The sequence below is a fragment of the Dipteris shenzhenensis genome, chromosome 5 (genome assembly GCF_047967505.1).
Source record: "Dipteris shenzhenensis isolate YYH24624 ecotype China chromosome 5, Dip_SZ_1.0, whole genome shotgun sequence".
Classification (NCBI taxonomy): domain Eukaryota; kingdom Viridiplantae; phylum Streptophyta; class Polypodiopsida; order Gleicheniales; family Dipteridaceae; genus Dipteris; species Dipteris shenzhenensis.
In genome coordinates this window covers 19,463,228-19,477,983 of record NC_141600.1, presented here as the reverse complement: position 1 = coordinate 19,477,983, position 14,756 = coordinate 19,463,228, and the positions used below count along the sequence as shown (strand labels likewise).

At 42.9% G+C, this 14,756-nt stretch overlaps 1 protein-coding gene across 6 annotated transcripts in view; it reads right to left on the bottom strand.

The window, feature by feature from the left end:
* Positions 1-14,756, bottom strand: part of LOC147901718 (transducin family protein / WD-40 repeat family protein) — a 72,129-nt gene that overhangs the window by 21,947 nt on the left and 35,426 nt on the right. For all 6 annotated transcript variants that reach the window (XM_087374523.1, XM_087374524.1, XM_087374525.1 and 3 more), the window contains 4 exons: positions 11,063-11,239; positions 10,843-10,920; positions 10,059-10,237; positions 2,032-2,199 (listed from right to left, as the gene is read on the bottom strand). In XM_087374523.1, coding sequence (XP_087230649.1) covers positions 2,032-2,199; positions 10,059-10,237; positions 10,843-10,920; positions 11,063-11,239 — 602 coding nt within the window. The remainder of the gene's footprint in view (positions 1-2,031; positions 2,200-10,058; positions 10,238-10,842; positions 10,921-11,062; positions 11,240-14,756) is intronic.

The following is a 14,756-nucleotide window of genomic DNA, read 5'->3' as shown; positions in this document are numbered from 1 at the left end:
GATAAACATAGGAGACAGCTAGATCTCAAGGAAGGGGACTGGATACTTTTAAAGTTTGAAAAAGCTAGGCTCCGCAAGTTTAAAGGCAAACAGAAAGTGTATGCAAAGTTATCTCCCAGATACTATGGCCCTTTCAGGGTTACAGAAAGAATAAATGAGGTTGCATACAGATTAGCATTGCCAGAGCATTGGAGGATTCACAACGCATTTCATGTGAGTCTTCTAAAGAAATTTCAAGGACCAGAGCCTACAGAACCAGTATCAGAGGATCCACCAGAAGTGGATGAGCTGGAGGAAGTCCTTCAGCCAGAGCAAATTGTGTACCATACTGTACGTAAAGGCCCTCAGGGTAAGGAATTTTACAGGTATCTTGTAAAATTCAAGAATTATACGGCATTAGATGCCAAGTGGATGGACGAAGACATGTTATCCGATCATCCACAGCTTTTGCATGTTTACAAGGAAGCTTTTCAGTTGAGGTCAACTGAATAGAAGCCGAGGGGATGTCACCACAATGTAAATATCCTAAGTCAAAGTACAGTTGACCATTTATTTGATCTTAATTAAAGAATGTTATATGTGTTAATTACGGTCAAAGAGTTATTTTAATGGTCAAAGGATTGACTACGGTCAAAGATACTTGACTCCAGTCAAGTAAACCTGACTACGGTCAGAGAATGTTGACTTTGGTCAACAAGACTTGGCATGCGCCAAGAGGGTTAACCCCGGTTAACCAAGATGTGCCAACTCCGGTTGGAGAGACTTGGCTATAATTAAAGCGCCTTGACCTTTGGTCGAAGCCCTTTAATTATAACCAAGAGTGTTGACCTCGGTCAACCAGAGAAAATATATATATATATTTATTTATATATATATTTGTTTAGATGTGCACATGTGTTCAGTGGGGACGCCCACCGTGACTAGGATTAGTCCACAGTGTGTTATTTGCATGCAAAGCGCTAACAATTAATGGGTACCATGGTGGTGCGCTTTAATTAATTGTTGCAGGTACTAGGAAGGATTATTTTTCCTAAGCGAAATGGGAGCCTGACAAGCACCTAGGAAGCGGTTCGTGTGACCGAGAGCCTGGAAGACTCCAGAATGGCCCTATGTGGCTTGTAATAAGAGTTAGTCTAGATTTTAGACAAGTGGCATGTTGCCAATTTGAATGGGGCTTGAAGCTCTTGTAAGAAGAGAGTTCTTTTGACGTTTCAGGAGAGAGAGTTACGAGACAGCTTGAAGCTGAACTTTTGTAACAGTTTTTCAAAAAGTAATAAAGACCTTCGGGGGGGTCCAGCCCGACAATTTGTCCTGGGCCCTAGTGTTTGTCCAGAGAGAGGGAGAGCTTTGGAGAAGGGAGAGCTGTGGACAGTTTTAAATTCAGTTTTAGAGCTTGGCTTCACAGTTTAAATCCAGTTCCGGTTGTAATGTGTGTTTGTGTTGAGTCAAATAAAGGTTCTCAGCATTGAGTTGTCCCTCTAAATTGAATGTATTTGGAGTCAATAAGAGGTACTCTGCTCTGGGTTGTCCCCCAAAAATGAATGTTTTGTCTTCTACTTTGGTTGATGGTATTGACAACCCACTTCAGAGTAGGGGAGGGTGACAAGTGAAGGTTTGCCCTTGCTGGTCACAAGCTGACTAAGAAGTCTATCACACGGGAGGTGTTGGATAGTTGGACTTGCTCTTTGCAATATTGTGGTGGAGGGGGGATCGGTCTACTCTTTGCGTGTTGGGTCTCACACTCTTTGCCTTGAAGGGGTGTTGGAGATATCATAGCCAAAGTTATCCCATATGCACTAGGTGCTAGTGTGTGAGTGAGTAGCCTTTATAAGGCTTGTACTTCACTTGTCTTGTCATACTTGATGAATGAATGAAAGCCTTTCTTCATGTCTTCATTTGAGCATTATTTTCTCACCTCTCTCTCTATCTCCCTTCACCATGTTTCTAACATAAACATGCACTAGATAGAAACTGACACCCAGTCCAAACCACTATAATGTGTGTTCGAGTGTGCAAAAGAGTTCAACTTACGTGAAGACTGGAGAAAAGTAGCATCTGATAAGTGTACGTAAAACTTGGTGCCCTTTGTACGTCATTAGAGACTGGTCATATGGATGTCTGATGTCTTTTCCAACTCCTGGATAATCCATCCACCTATAATCCCAGCTGTATGACGGAATATTTTTTGCCTTCGACTTGCTGCACAGAACATATAAAAGACATTTGTTAAACAAAGATCATGCTCAAATACTTCACATATCATTTCTCTGCATCTACCGCATAAATTAAAAGAATCCCATAGGGCTACCAGACCCTAAAGAAGAAAAAGTTTCTGAATAATCATATTGCAAAAATAGTAGAGAATTTGCAGAGTTGTGCCTTGGCAACCCCATCAGTTAGTAAATTGACAAACAGAAAGACAATTTTCACACAAGGCTAGGCCAAAAGAACAACCATTTCATTACTACAGAAAATAATACTTACCCAAAAACATGAGGTACGTTTTCCATATGGATAAATATGCTATGCACCTATAAACACGGCTCATGAATCCACAAAGAAATGATGAACGCTAAAAATTGTTTGACATGTGATTCTTTGCTTGACATAAAAGCACAACTGCTCAAGAAGCAACAGGAAACCAATAGTAATAATACAAGAGACGCAATAGGACCCATAAGGTCATGAATAAATAGGTTCTTTTAGCCTCGAGAATGCTTGATTTTCACCTGATGAGATCTCAGTTAGGAAACAGTTTATGAAGTTCTATAGGTCCCATGGGCCTCATGAGCTAGGACGCCATGTCAAGATACATAAAGATGGTCTCCAATAAGAATGCAAAGACTTAATCCCACCAAATAATCATGCAGAACATCTATGAAAGACCTGCATGGATTCAAATGGAGTATGTTTCTAAGAGGCCCATAAGGCTGTCCATCATGTAAATATGGGTATAGAACTTGCAGTGCCTTGCAGAATTTGGGGCTTTTACTCCATTTGTTCTCGCATTTGGCCTTATGCCTTGGGTTTCATTTTTAGGTCTGCTCAGTTGCAGCATTGTGCAGCACGCAATTGATTTTCAACTTGGTTCAAATTACTTTGGGATTTGTACATTTTGCTTCAGTTGCAATGGCCAACGATGATCTCTTTCGAAAGCTTGCCCCTAAAGACAAGTTAGATGGCACCAAGTACCCAATGTGGTCCTACATGATGCATCATATGTCAATAGCCAAAAACTCGAGGTTAGAACTCTGTCATACGTACCTGTCATTGCACCTGTAACTATGGGTGGTGGTAATGATGCTGATTCTTCATCTTCCAACACTACTGCTCTTTTGCCTCCAACTCAGGAACAGTCCATATGGGATGGTAGAGATGCACATGCTCATGCTTTACTTCAAAGAGTGATAATTCATGACATCGTGTCTTGCAAAACAACAAATGATCCATGGGATAAACCCTCTGTATTAGATCCGCAATGAAGCGAGTCGCATACTTGAGAAAGCAGTTGGATGCCTTGAACATGGATGCGGGAGAAAGTATGGATGCCCATTCGACAAAGTCAAGGACTTAAGAGCAGTTGGCCAACATTGCTGAAGTTGTGCCAGACAGTCAGATTGTGTCTACTGCACTTGGTGGACTTTCTCACTCTTATCAAGGGTTTGCAACCACTTTGACATTGGTACCAATGGGCAATCTCAACCATTATACCTTTATTCAGCTTGTCACTTTGTTGATGGAGGAAGAACAAACCTGTGCAAATCGAATGCCTCTATCACTAGTGATCAAGCATATGCTACCCATCATAAGACTAATGGAAAGATAGCAAAGTCATGTGGGAAACCCAAGCATAATTCTCGTAACACTTCTAGTGCCAATCGAAATGTAGATAAGAACCAGAAAAGTTTCAACTATTGCAAAAAGCCGGGACCTGATATTTCTAAATGTAGAAAGTGCATTGAATCTGAAAAGAGTAAGCAGTCTAGCCTTATAGTTACCGATGCTTTATTTGAATCACAAAATATTTTTAAGGAAAAATTATGGGTTTGTATTTACGTCATCACAAAAATTACATTATCTTTGCGAGTCGTGGAATCCTTGCAGGCTGAATGCATCCAGAATATGTTTAACCGAAATCTTCGTGAGTCTACTCTTGATGTTACCGACTTGCTCTTCGGATTGGGCTTTTGTTGTCACATGCCCATATAATGCTTCTGTTCATGATTTGTGCAAGGCTACCACTAATGCACTTAATACTTGGTCCTTTGATAGTGGTGCTTCTAAGCATATAAGTGTTAGAATTCATGGTTAATGCCCCACATGTTTTGCCCCCCCATTTATGAGGAGAAGGGCAAGGGGCTTAGGCGGTTAGAAGGGGGAGTGATTGAGAGGGGGTTGCCAACCAGTCAAAGTCAATGGTCGGTGGCCAATGGCCAGTGGTCAAGGTCAATGGTCGGTGGCCAAGGTCAATGGCCGGTGGTCAAGGTCAAGGATGAATGAAAGAAGCTTGATCCCAAAAGCCAGCAGTGCATCTTTGTTGGCTACAGTGAAGAGTCTAAGGCATACAGACTCTTTGACCCCAAGAAGAAGCAGATCATTGTCAGCCGAGATGTAGTATTTGAGAAGATACTGCTAGAGACTGTTGATGATGATCAGGAATTCATAGCTCTTCCCCCTCCCCCACCAAAAGTTGTCATTGAGGAGGTCCCCCAGGAGTTCCGAGTGACAGATATACCTGAGAGCAGTTTTGGCCTTTGGAGGTCCCAGCGGCATGCTTCGGCTTCATCTGCTCACTGTCCGTTGGTGACTCAGGTCACAGAACCCACGTCCTTTGAGGAGGCCAAGGACATCCCAGAGTGGCAGGCGGCCATGCAGACAGAGATGGACGTCCTTGGTATTGAGGTATGGCAGAGCAGTGACAGTATTTTCATTTGTCAGGAGAAATACTGTCATGAGCTGCTTAGGAGGGTCCAGATGGAGAACTGCAAGCCTACAGTTACACCGATGGAGGTTGGGATGAAATTCAGCATCCATGATTCATCAACATTGGTGGATGTTGGATGTTACCGGCGGTTGGTAGGGAGTCTTCTACACCTTACCAACACTCGGCTCGACATCTCTTTCTCCGTTGAAGTCTTATGCAAGTTCTCTGCCAAACCAGGGAGGCACACTGGAGAGCAGGATTAAGAGTACTACGGTACCTACAAGGTACTAGTACCTATGGCATTACCTACACCTCACGCTTGGACCTTGGGGGTTTCTGTGATTCTGACTGGGCTGGGGACTTCGACACTCGGAGATCCCCTACAGGCTACTGTTTTGTGCTTTCTTCAGGAGCTATCTCATGGCTCAGCAAGAAGCAACCTTCCGTTGCCCTCTCATCGACAGAGGCGGAGTATAGGGCTGCATGCACCGCAGCATGCGAATCTTTATGGCTCAGATGGATCTTGGAGGATCTCGACCAGACATAGATGGAGGCGACCATGATCATGTGTGACAACCAGAGTTGCATGGCGATTGTGAAGAATCCGGTGTTTCACGCCAGAACCAAGCACATCGAAGTTCACTACCATTTTGTTCGAGAGCTCATCATCGATGGCATGTTGAGCTGATGTACGTCCCCACCATTGACCACTGACCATTGACCTTGGCCACCAACCATTGATCTTGACCACCAACCATTGACCTTGGCCACTGACCATTGACCTTGACCACTGGCTATTGACCTTGGTCACCGACCATTGATCTTGACCACCGACCATTGACCTTGACCACCGGCCATTGACCACCGACCATTGACCACCGACCATTGACTTTGACCGGTTGGTGACCCCCTCTCAATCACTCCCCCTTCTAACTGCCTAAGCCCCTTGCCCTTCTTCTCATAAATGGGGGGGCAAAACATGTCGGGCATTAACCACGAATTCTAACACCCCCTCTTAATGACCCAATGGTGGGCCGATACCCATGCATGTGATCAGATGCTCTAGTTGCTCTCGAGGGAGAGCCTTCGTGAAAACATCAGCAAGACACCTTTGTGGCCTCTCCCCTCTATTATATAAATCCCCCTTCCCCCTCACTATCATACAGCACTCAAGCCTTCAGCCTCTCAGCACTGAAGCTGATCCAACAACGCGCACTTAGTAGGGAGAAGGTGACTTGTCTAGCCAACCGTTGGTAAAAGAAGATTGCAGCAACTACTGCCCTTTGTAGCTTCTCCTCTTGCAGCCTTTTGCCCTTCATTCTAGAAGGAAGAACTTGTTCAGTTTTGCCATCTCCTTTGTTACTTCGTTGCTGCACTTTTGTTGAGTTGTTTCCCAGCAAGTATTCATCTCTTTTGCTTCCGCTGTACCGTGATTTCTAACAAGTGGTTTCTTTCTTTGAATGATGCACCTAAGGGGGGACCGTGACTTGTGCTATAATGCTTCTTATGCCGTGAAAGGGATTGGCCAAGTTAAGCTTACTTCAAACTTCAAAGTCCATCATTTGGTGTTCAAGTCTCTCTTCATAATGTTTTATATGTTCCAGGAATTAAAAAGAATCTCATATCCATTTGAGCTATTGCTACATCCGGATATGGAGTTATTTTTATGGTTACCGTTGTGGCATTTATGATTTTTAAAATAGCAACACCATTGTTGCACTGGAACATTGACTTCAGGTCTTTACAAACTTGATGATAAGAGAGAGACAGTCACAGAAGAACTTGCAGTAGAGGATTCTCTTATTGCAGACTCTAATGCGTGGCATGAGCTTTTTGGGCATCTAATCTATGGCAGTTTCTTTTGTTTTTTGCAAAATAAAGACTTCTATTAAGTGTGAAAGAAACTCTAAGAGCAAAGCTCATGGGAGAAGTACATCATGCAAGATTAGGATCATGAAAGAGAGCTAGTAAAAGTAGAAGGGGGGAACGGGAATGGGAATGGGAATGCCACGTCATACGACACGTTATCAAGTCACATGGAAGATGACAAAATATGCTAAGAAAACCAAATGTAGCAGCTTTAAGCTTTCCATTTCATACACTAGTCAGAGAAGGGGGCTGAAGGGAGTGGAAGTAGAAGGGAGTGGAGAAGGGACTGGAAGTAGAGGGGGCTGAGTGGCCGAGTGGAAGGGGGTGGAGAAGGGAGTGGAAGGGAGGGGGCTGAGTGGAGAAGGGAGTAGAAGGAGAGGGGGCTGAGTAGAAAGGAGTGGAAGGAGAGGGGACTGAGACTTGAGTAAAAGAGAGTGGGAGGGGAGGGGGCTAAGTGGAAGGGGGTGGAGAGTGGAAAAACCCACTAACAAGCCCCGTCGTGGCAAAAAGCCGTTCCCCGCACAGTCCAAAAGCAGGAACGCTTGTTCCTAGGGCTGGAACGCGTTCTGTCCGTGTTCCTAGAACGTCCCTAGGCGTTCCCAGTACTGGGAACGTTCTTGGGCATTCTCGGTAGGCCATCCACCTGGGAACGGTGTTCCCACGTTCCAGGAAGACAGAACGCCGTTCCTTGGTAACTGTGCAACCAAGGCCTCTGTGCATCTGGATCTCCAAAAATGCCACACTGAAATGCACACCAGAATCTCCCAAGAAGTATCCACAAAGGCATGTGCAGGTCTGTAAGAAGAACAAGGAACATCATCCAAAGAGCATGACTCAACCAATGTCGTCGAGCGGAGAAAGCCCAAGAAGAGTCATGTTTTTCATAAAACACTTGAGGCCCCAAAAAGGGCCAAACTACTGAACCCTAGGTCATGAAGAAGGAAGATAAAATAAAGGTGCTCAATAGACTAGCAATCCCCTTCCAGATGATCCTCGCCTATCTAGAGAGGTAACAAATACAAGTAGAGTCTACCCAAGCATGGACCTCTACTAGTTCACTGCAATCCCTCCATGGATAGAAAAGCAAAAGAAAAGTATACCTTTGTAAGACTTTGTAAGACTAGAATAAGTCCAATCATACAAATTTAGATTTTTTGTTGTTCTAAAGAGAATAAGATTAGCTGTTGGGGCTTCTACACCCGCGTAAGATAAAACGATATAGTTGAACAGCAAAACAAAAGAGTGATTTTCCTGTTCCTAAGGGATTTCCAGAGTCTCTTCCAAAAGGATTTCTGCAAGTCGGCAAAAACTTGAAAATTCTCCTAATGAGGAGCTCTAGGAGGCTTGGAGTCTCCAAGGCTGAGCTGAAACTTCCTGGCATTACTGACCGTGTAGTGAAAGAAGGAGAGGCTCTTCTCTCGGTGACTTGCATCAATCAACTCCTACTCCCCTGGGTCAGACTGCAAATTATGGGGACATCTCCATGGAGCCAAATTCTCCATGCACCCAAGGGAATGTGATCTGGATTAGGGTCTAGATACCATCCTAAGGCCAAAAAACACTGCTCCACATGATCTACAACCTTGAAAGGCTGAAATGCAACATGCACAAGGATATCATCTGTAGACCTGGACAACCTACCCCAAAATAAACATCAAAGACCAAGGCATCTCCGTCTAAATGTCGCAATCCTATGACCTAAATTGGGATACCTAACCTCATAAAAGGCCCCAAGCCAAGCAGACCAAAAGTGAGGCCCGCCACCTACAAGAACCCCATCCAAGGGTCGGCTGCATCAATCTATTGAATTCTCCTTGCACTTTCTCTAAGGTGACTTATTGGAGTCTACAAGTATCTGGAAGGTCTTTGAAATCCTTCCAAGAACCCACAGAGTAACTAGGACCTTTCTCAAATCTAGACTACCGCATATAGTAGAAGTACCACATGGTTTGTCATGATCATCAAGTATACTATCATTCCACATGACATGTTGCATATCAATCTCTTCCAGAGAGGAAGGGGAACTCTTCCAAGAATAGTCTTGAAGTTGGCCCATAGGACAGCAACTATAAAAGGGAATAATATATTTATTTGTTTATTTATTTATTTATATTTATATTATATTTATATATCTTTATGAATCTAGGAACATGCCCAAACTCATCCTCTAAAAGCACAACATAGTGCAGTTTCAATCTCATGATAGTCACTCATAAGGTTGAAAACCATAAACTCCATCACACATAGCAGGGACTAGCTACTGTGGCATCCACACTGACGTCATCAGCGCCCAACAGTGGGTGTAGACCATAGTATAAACATATGCTCTCACACAAACAAATCCACACACCCACACATACTTGAGTATCCATTTATACAAAGTCTCTGTACTGAGTTCTGTTGGCACTCCGGAGATAAGGGCAGACTCAGCCATGACGAAGGCTAGCACTAAAGGAGAAGGCCAATCAAAAAGTAGTCCAAAAATGCATGCATTGATATGGATATATATCCCCACATATACATTATAGGTAGTATATGTATGTATGGATAGTGAATGAATGTGTAAAATAGATGCATACATATATTGGGGGGGGGGGGCAAAGGAAATCATTACCAACTATAAAAATGATATGATAATAAAAAGCTTATCTTTCTTCAAACTAACCATTACCACACGTATACCAATGTGGCGGCATTAGCTTCATAATAGTCCATTTATAAAGCTTCAAATTTTGGACCAGAAAAGTTCGAGAGAAGGAACTCAAGGCAGAAATATATCAAGCGGAGCATGAACATCAGGTGGTGAAATACCAATCACATAGTCTGAACAGATAAAAGACCAGATAAGAACCACAACTATGGTTGGAAATGCCAACTCATGCCAGTGATGGTCTCAGAAAAGAAAGGCTAACCTCTCCGCTCTGAGGAAAATCATCCTCCTGGTTGAGGCAGACCTAGAAGAAGGTTATCCACTCTGAGGAAAATCATCCTCCTGGTTGAGGCAGACCTAGAAGAACCTTGCATCCTAGACCAAATAGCCATCAGGCACAGTGTATACAGTATCTGTCAAATATATCAGCTGGGTTGACATGGGTGGACTCTATCATTTCGACTTACCTGATATGAAATCTTTTGCATTGCCCAACTCAGCACGTTCCTTTCATTTTATTTCTCCTTTTAGCCTTAAACAGATGACTGTTAACCACCATAAAGCAGTCGCAACAAATGTTTATACCTCACAAGACATAGTACTAAAGAGATCTACCTTACTGACGTTGTAGTAGACATTTTCCGTATGTCCCATAATTTAATTGCTTGATCTTTTCCATTTGAGATAAAGTAACGCCCATCTCCACGACTATCAATAAAGGTAATTCCCTCTAAATGTCCCATGAGCACTCCTGCAGGACGGCTCTTTGACATTAAACATCTCCTATCCCAAACCTGAAAGCAAGAGAAACAACCAATCAATCACATGACAGAAAAAGACAACATACCAATGTTTGTGGTTCTAAATATCCTTGGGCTATAGCCCCCCAGTCTAAACTTTGATCATCCCTTTTAATGATCACACAGGAAATAAGTCTTCTTTATTCATCACCTGCATGTTTACTCTGAGAATCTTCAACCCATCATCACATCATAACATCTATTACCATGAAACATGTTTTGACGTAGCAAACTTTCTTCTATACTTCATGAAATGGCAAAAACCCCTATTCCTGCAGACCTAGATGAATCCAGGCACATGCATTCCCCAACTTTTAAACCAAAAGCAAAACAAACAGTGCATCTTTAACCTCATTACAGTTAGCCATGAGATTGGAAACTATGAACTCCATGCATAGCAAGAACTAGGCTACTGTAGGACTAGGGCCAAACTGAATTTTTGGAACACTACTCCAACTCTGGAAACGTGTCCATCATTTTTGCTTGTCCACGCTCACCATCTGTTGAGGTTGTAAAAGCTGTTAAGGTGAAAATATGTCTGCAAACATTTATGTCAGATAGCTTGCATTAATGTGACAGTCAGTGCATGTGGCACACACCTTGCATAAGTGATCATCGCTGCCTGAATATATTAGGTGGCAAGTTTCATCAGCAAATGTTACAGCATTGACATCATCCTGCACAGAACCAAACACAGGATAACCTTCAGCCCTCAAAGACAGGTACCAGCATAAACTCCTATCCAAAGACCAGTGGGCGACTGGAGACGAATGCAAGAAGCGGGAGAAATGCCTAATATGGTATAGATACTTCCTTTACCTTGTGTGCCTGTAAGCAAAGGACAGGTTTATTTGCTTCAAGGTCATAAACATAGATTGATTTTCTGTTACTTCCAGCTACTATCTCACGTCCATCTCGTGAAAATTTTATGGAGTATAACCCAAGCGTGAACTCCGCAGATGGTTCAGAAGAAAAGTCAAGTCCCTCATGAATTTCCTGCACATCCAATGGGATCATCCCCCTTGTCTTAGCCCAATGCAACTGAATACTTCAACATATTGACTGAGAGAAACACAAGATCAGACTGTTCTGAAAGTGAGTAGATACACAGCCTACAACTTCAAATCATGGTGCATCCATCAAGCAAAAAGATGCATAAAACAAAGTTGAGAATTCCTCATCCAACACAAGCATTGGGACGTGATGACGATTGTAGGAATTTAATGCACAGGACTACATGAAGATACTTTGAAAAGTCTCTTTTGAAGCCCATAATCTAAAAAATCCCAAGCACAAGGAAAATCCTCTCAGTTTTCTACAAATTCCTTGATTATTTAAGAAATTCTACAAATTAAGAATGGTACGGGATGAATCAAGGCATTCTGAAATAGGTAAAACAGCCAATGCATAAGGTAAACTCACTATAATTGGAAATGTCGAACCCATGCATACTTCAACATGAGATAATGTGTTGAACTGATTATATAAAACAGGTTAGATAACTCATGTTCCTTACGTACGAAATATTATCCTACAATGGTTAAAAGAAAAAATAAACTTTCAGATGAAAAGAATAAAAGTTACATAGTTAAAGTTTCACAGAAAAAATCTCAGATGCTCAAGCAAATTTGGATCCAAACAAAACAATAAGTATTAATGACCAGTGAAGAAAAACCTGCCACTTCCAAAAAGATCAAGGCTGATGCTGGGCTCAGGCACTATTTGAAGCACCCAACAAGGGGTAGTACAGGAATATCCAACCGTTGTCCATCGACTACGCCTCTCGACCTGATCTTAGGGACATTCCATGTACATCCCGCATTGTAATGGTACAATCTCACCAAATGACTATTGCTATGTGGTCGGCAAGCCACGGTGCACCTAAGATGATGTTTGCTAGGCCTAGTGTCACCAAGTTGTCAAAAGGTTCTTCATTTATTTTAATTATGGTCAAACACTTCTTTTAATTTGGTCATTGACTTCGGTCAAAGACACTATACTCCGGTCAAGTTTGCCCTGACTTCGGTCAAGGAGACTTGGTTTAGGCCAAAAGGGTTGATTATGGTCAACTAGAGTTTTTGTGCTGACTGCAGTAAGGGAGATTTGACTAGGGTTAAGATTTACACCTCGGTCAAGATTCTTAACCACGGTCAAAGAGGGTTGACCTCGATCAACCAAAGTACTTTTATTTTGGTGTGCACTCGTTTGCTTGGTGGAGACGCCCACAGAGACTAGGACTAGTCTAGAGATTTCTATTTGCATACAAGAGCTAACATGTGACCAAGGGCTTGGAAGGCTCTACAGCTGCCAACTCATTTGGCATGTAACTAGCAGATTGTTGGGAATTCGATATGTGGCCATTACTAGTTGGAACTTCCAGCTCTTATGTAATCTTCCCAGCTTGTGGATTCGAGATGGCCAGCCACGAAGTTGAAAGCTTATGTACTTAGATTCTCTCATTGAATAAAAATAGCTTTCAGGGGGGTCCAACCTGTTGGTTCTGGGCGCCCTAGTGTGTCTGAGAGAGAAGAGAGGGAGAGGGAGAGATTTTACTTTCATGAAGGCGAAGTATGGAAAATTTGATGACCAACGATGAGAATGGAATTCGTCTGTAGTATTTGTCACCATGCTGGAATTCAATGGAAGAAGCATCGATGATTATTGCACCTAGCTCAACACCTTGTGTTCTTGCTTTGGTGTTGACTCCTTTTTAAGAAACCCAAATGCACTATGAAGCTTGAATGCCTCGAATGAAAGTTCTATAGGGATATTGAGCTTGGCAACCACATGGTCATCAAGCAAATCCTCTAAGATGCCACCATAAAAAAGAATAGTGACCTTGCATCATGCTACATGTCCATAACACATGAGAACCTCTCGGACTATTTCGCCCTAAGAAACTCTATCTACTGAGTTTCTACCACTTGTGAGACTGTTGAGACTACTCCTGGGCTATGGCAGGTCCTGATGTAAGGGAGGCTAGCATGGCCGCACTAGCTGGGGGATGTGAATCTTCAATGGAGATTGTTTCTTATGGTTTGCCTCATGGTAATAGTAACAAAGAGTCTCCTTGCCATGCCTCCTCTACGTCTCCTCTGCATTGAGAAAACCACTTTGGAGCCCCATGAACTGAGGTTCTCGGATAAAGTGGTAATGCACTTTAATGTGCTTCGTTCTGGCATGAAACACTAGGTTTTATGCCTATGAATGCTGCTCATATTGTTGGAATAGAGCACTATAGGTTCTCCTGCAAGAATTTCAATTTCAGATAAAAGTTTTCTAAACCAAACTGCTTCACACACAGCATTGGTGGATCCGTTGTATTCTTCTTCTTGTGGATGATAAGACCACTACTAGTTGTTTCGTGCTTTGCTGAGACAAAGTTGTTGATCCAATACTATATTTATATTCCCTAGTGAATCTCATATCATTTACAATTCTTGCCTGATCGGTATCGATGTTGTCAGAAACATGGTGGGGAGAGAGAGAGAGAGAGAGAGAGAGAGTGTGTGTGTGTGTGTGTGTGTGTGTGTGTTAGGGTGTGAGGAAATGATGCTCAAATGAAGACATGAAGAAGGCTTTCATTCATTCATCAAGTACGACAAGATAAGTGAAGTACAAGCCCTATATAGGCTACTCACTCACACACTAGCACCTAGTGCATATGGGATAATTCCCATAATGACACGTGGCACTCACACATGACTCACACACATGAACTTGTACTAGATCACCTACACCAACACGCTCTTTGGCTATGATATCTCCAACATCCCCCTTTAAAGCAAAGAGTGTGAGACCCAACACGCAAGAATAGACAAATCCCCCCTCCACCGCAATATTGCAAAGCGCAAGTCCAACTATCCAACCCCTCCCATGTGATAGCGACTTCTCAGTCAGCTTGCGACCGGCAAGGGCAAACCATCAGTCGTCACCCCCCCTTACTCTGAACTGGGTGGTCAATACCATCAAACCAAAGTAAAAGACAATACATTCATTTTTGGGGGACAACCCAAGACAGAGTACCTCTTATTGACTCCAAGTACATTCAATTTAGAGGGACAACTCAAGGCTGAGAACCTTTATTGACTCAACATAAGCACACATAACATAGGGGCCTAGAAAGCCCAACCCTGGTCGAAAGGATCCTCATCCTCAAGAGAGAAGCCGTAAACCTCTGTTGTAGCTGCATATATCTCCGATGGGGGCTCTTCAGGTTCAGCTTGTTCTTCAGCCAAGACATTGGCATGATGCTTCTCTTGTTCATGTTCCTTCTTCTTGAAGCAATGGGCTTCAATGTGTCCTTTCCTCTTGCAAAACCTGCAAATAATGTCTTGTTGGTCTTCCATTCGCTTGTGGAACAAATGCTTGATCACCACGAGAGGCAAGAGTGGCTCTCTTATTGCGACGGTCCTTCTCAATGAGGAGTGCCACCATATCATCAAACGTGGTAGTGGCAAGACAAGAGTTTGCTCAAAGTTAGAAATTCCATGCATACTCTTCATAAGGACAG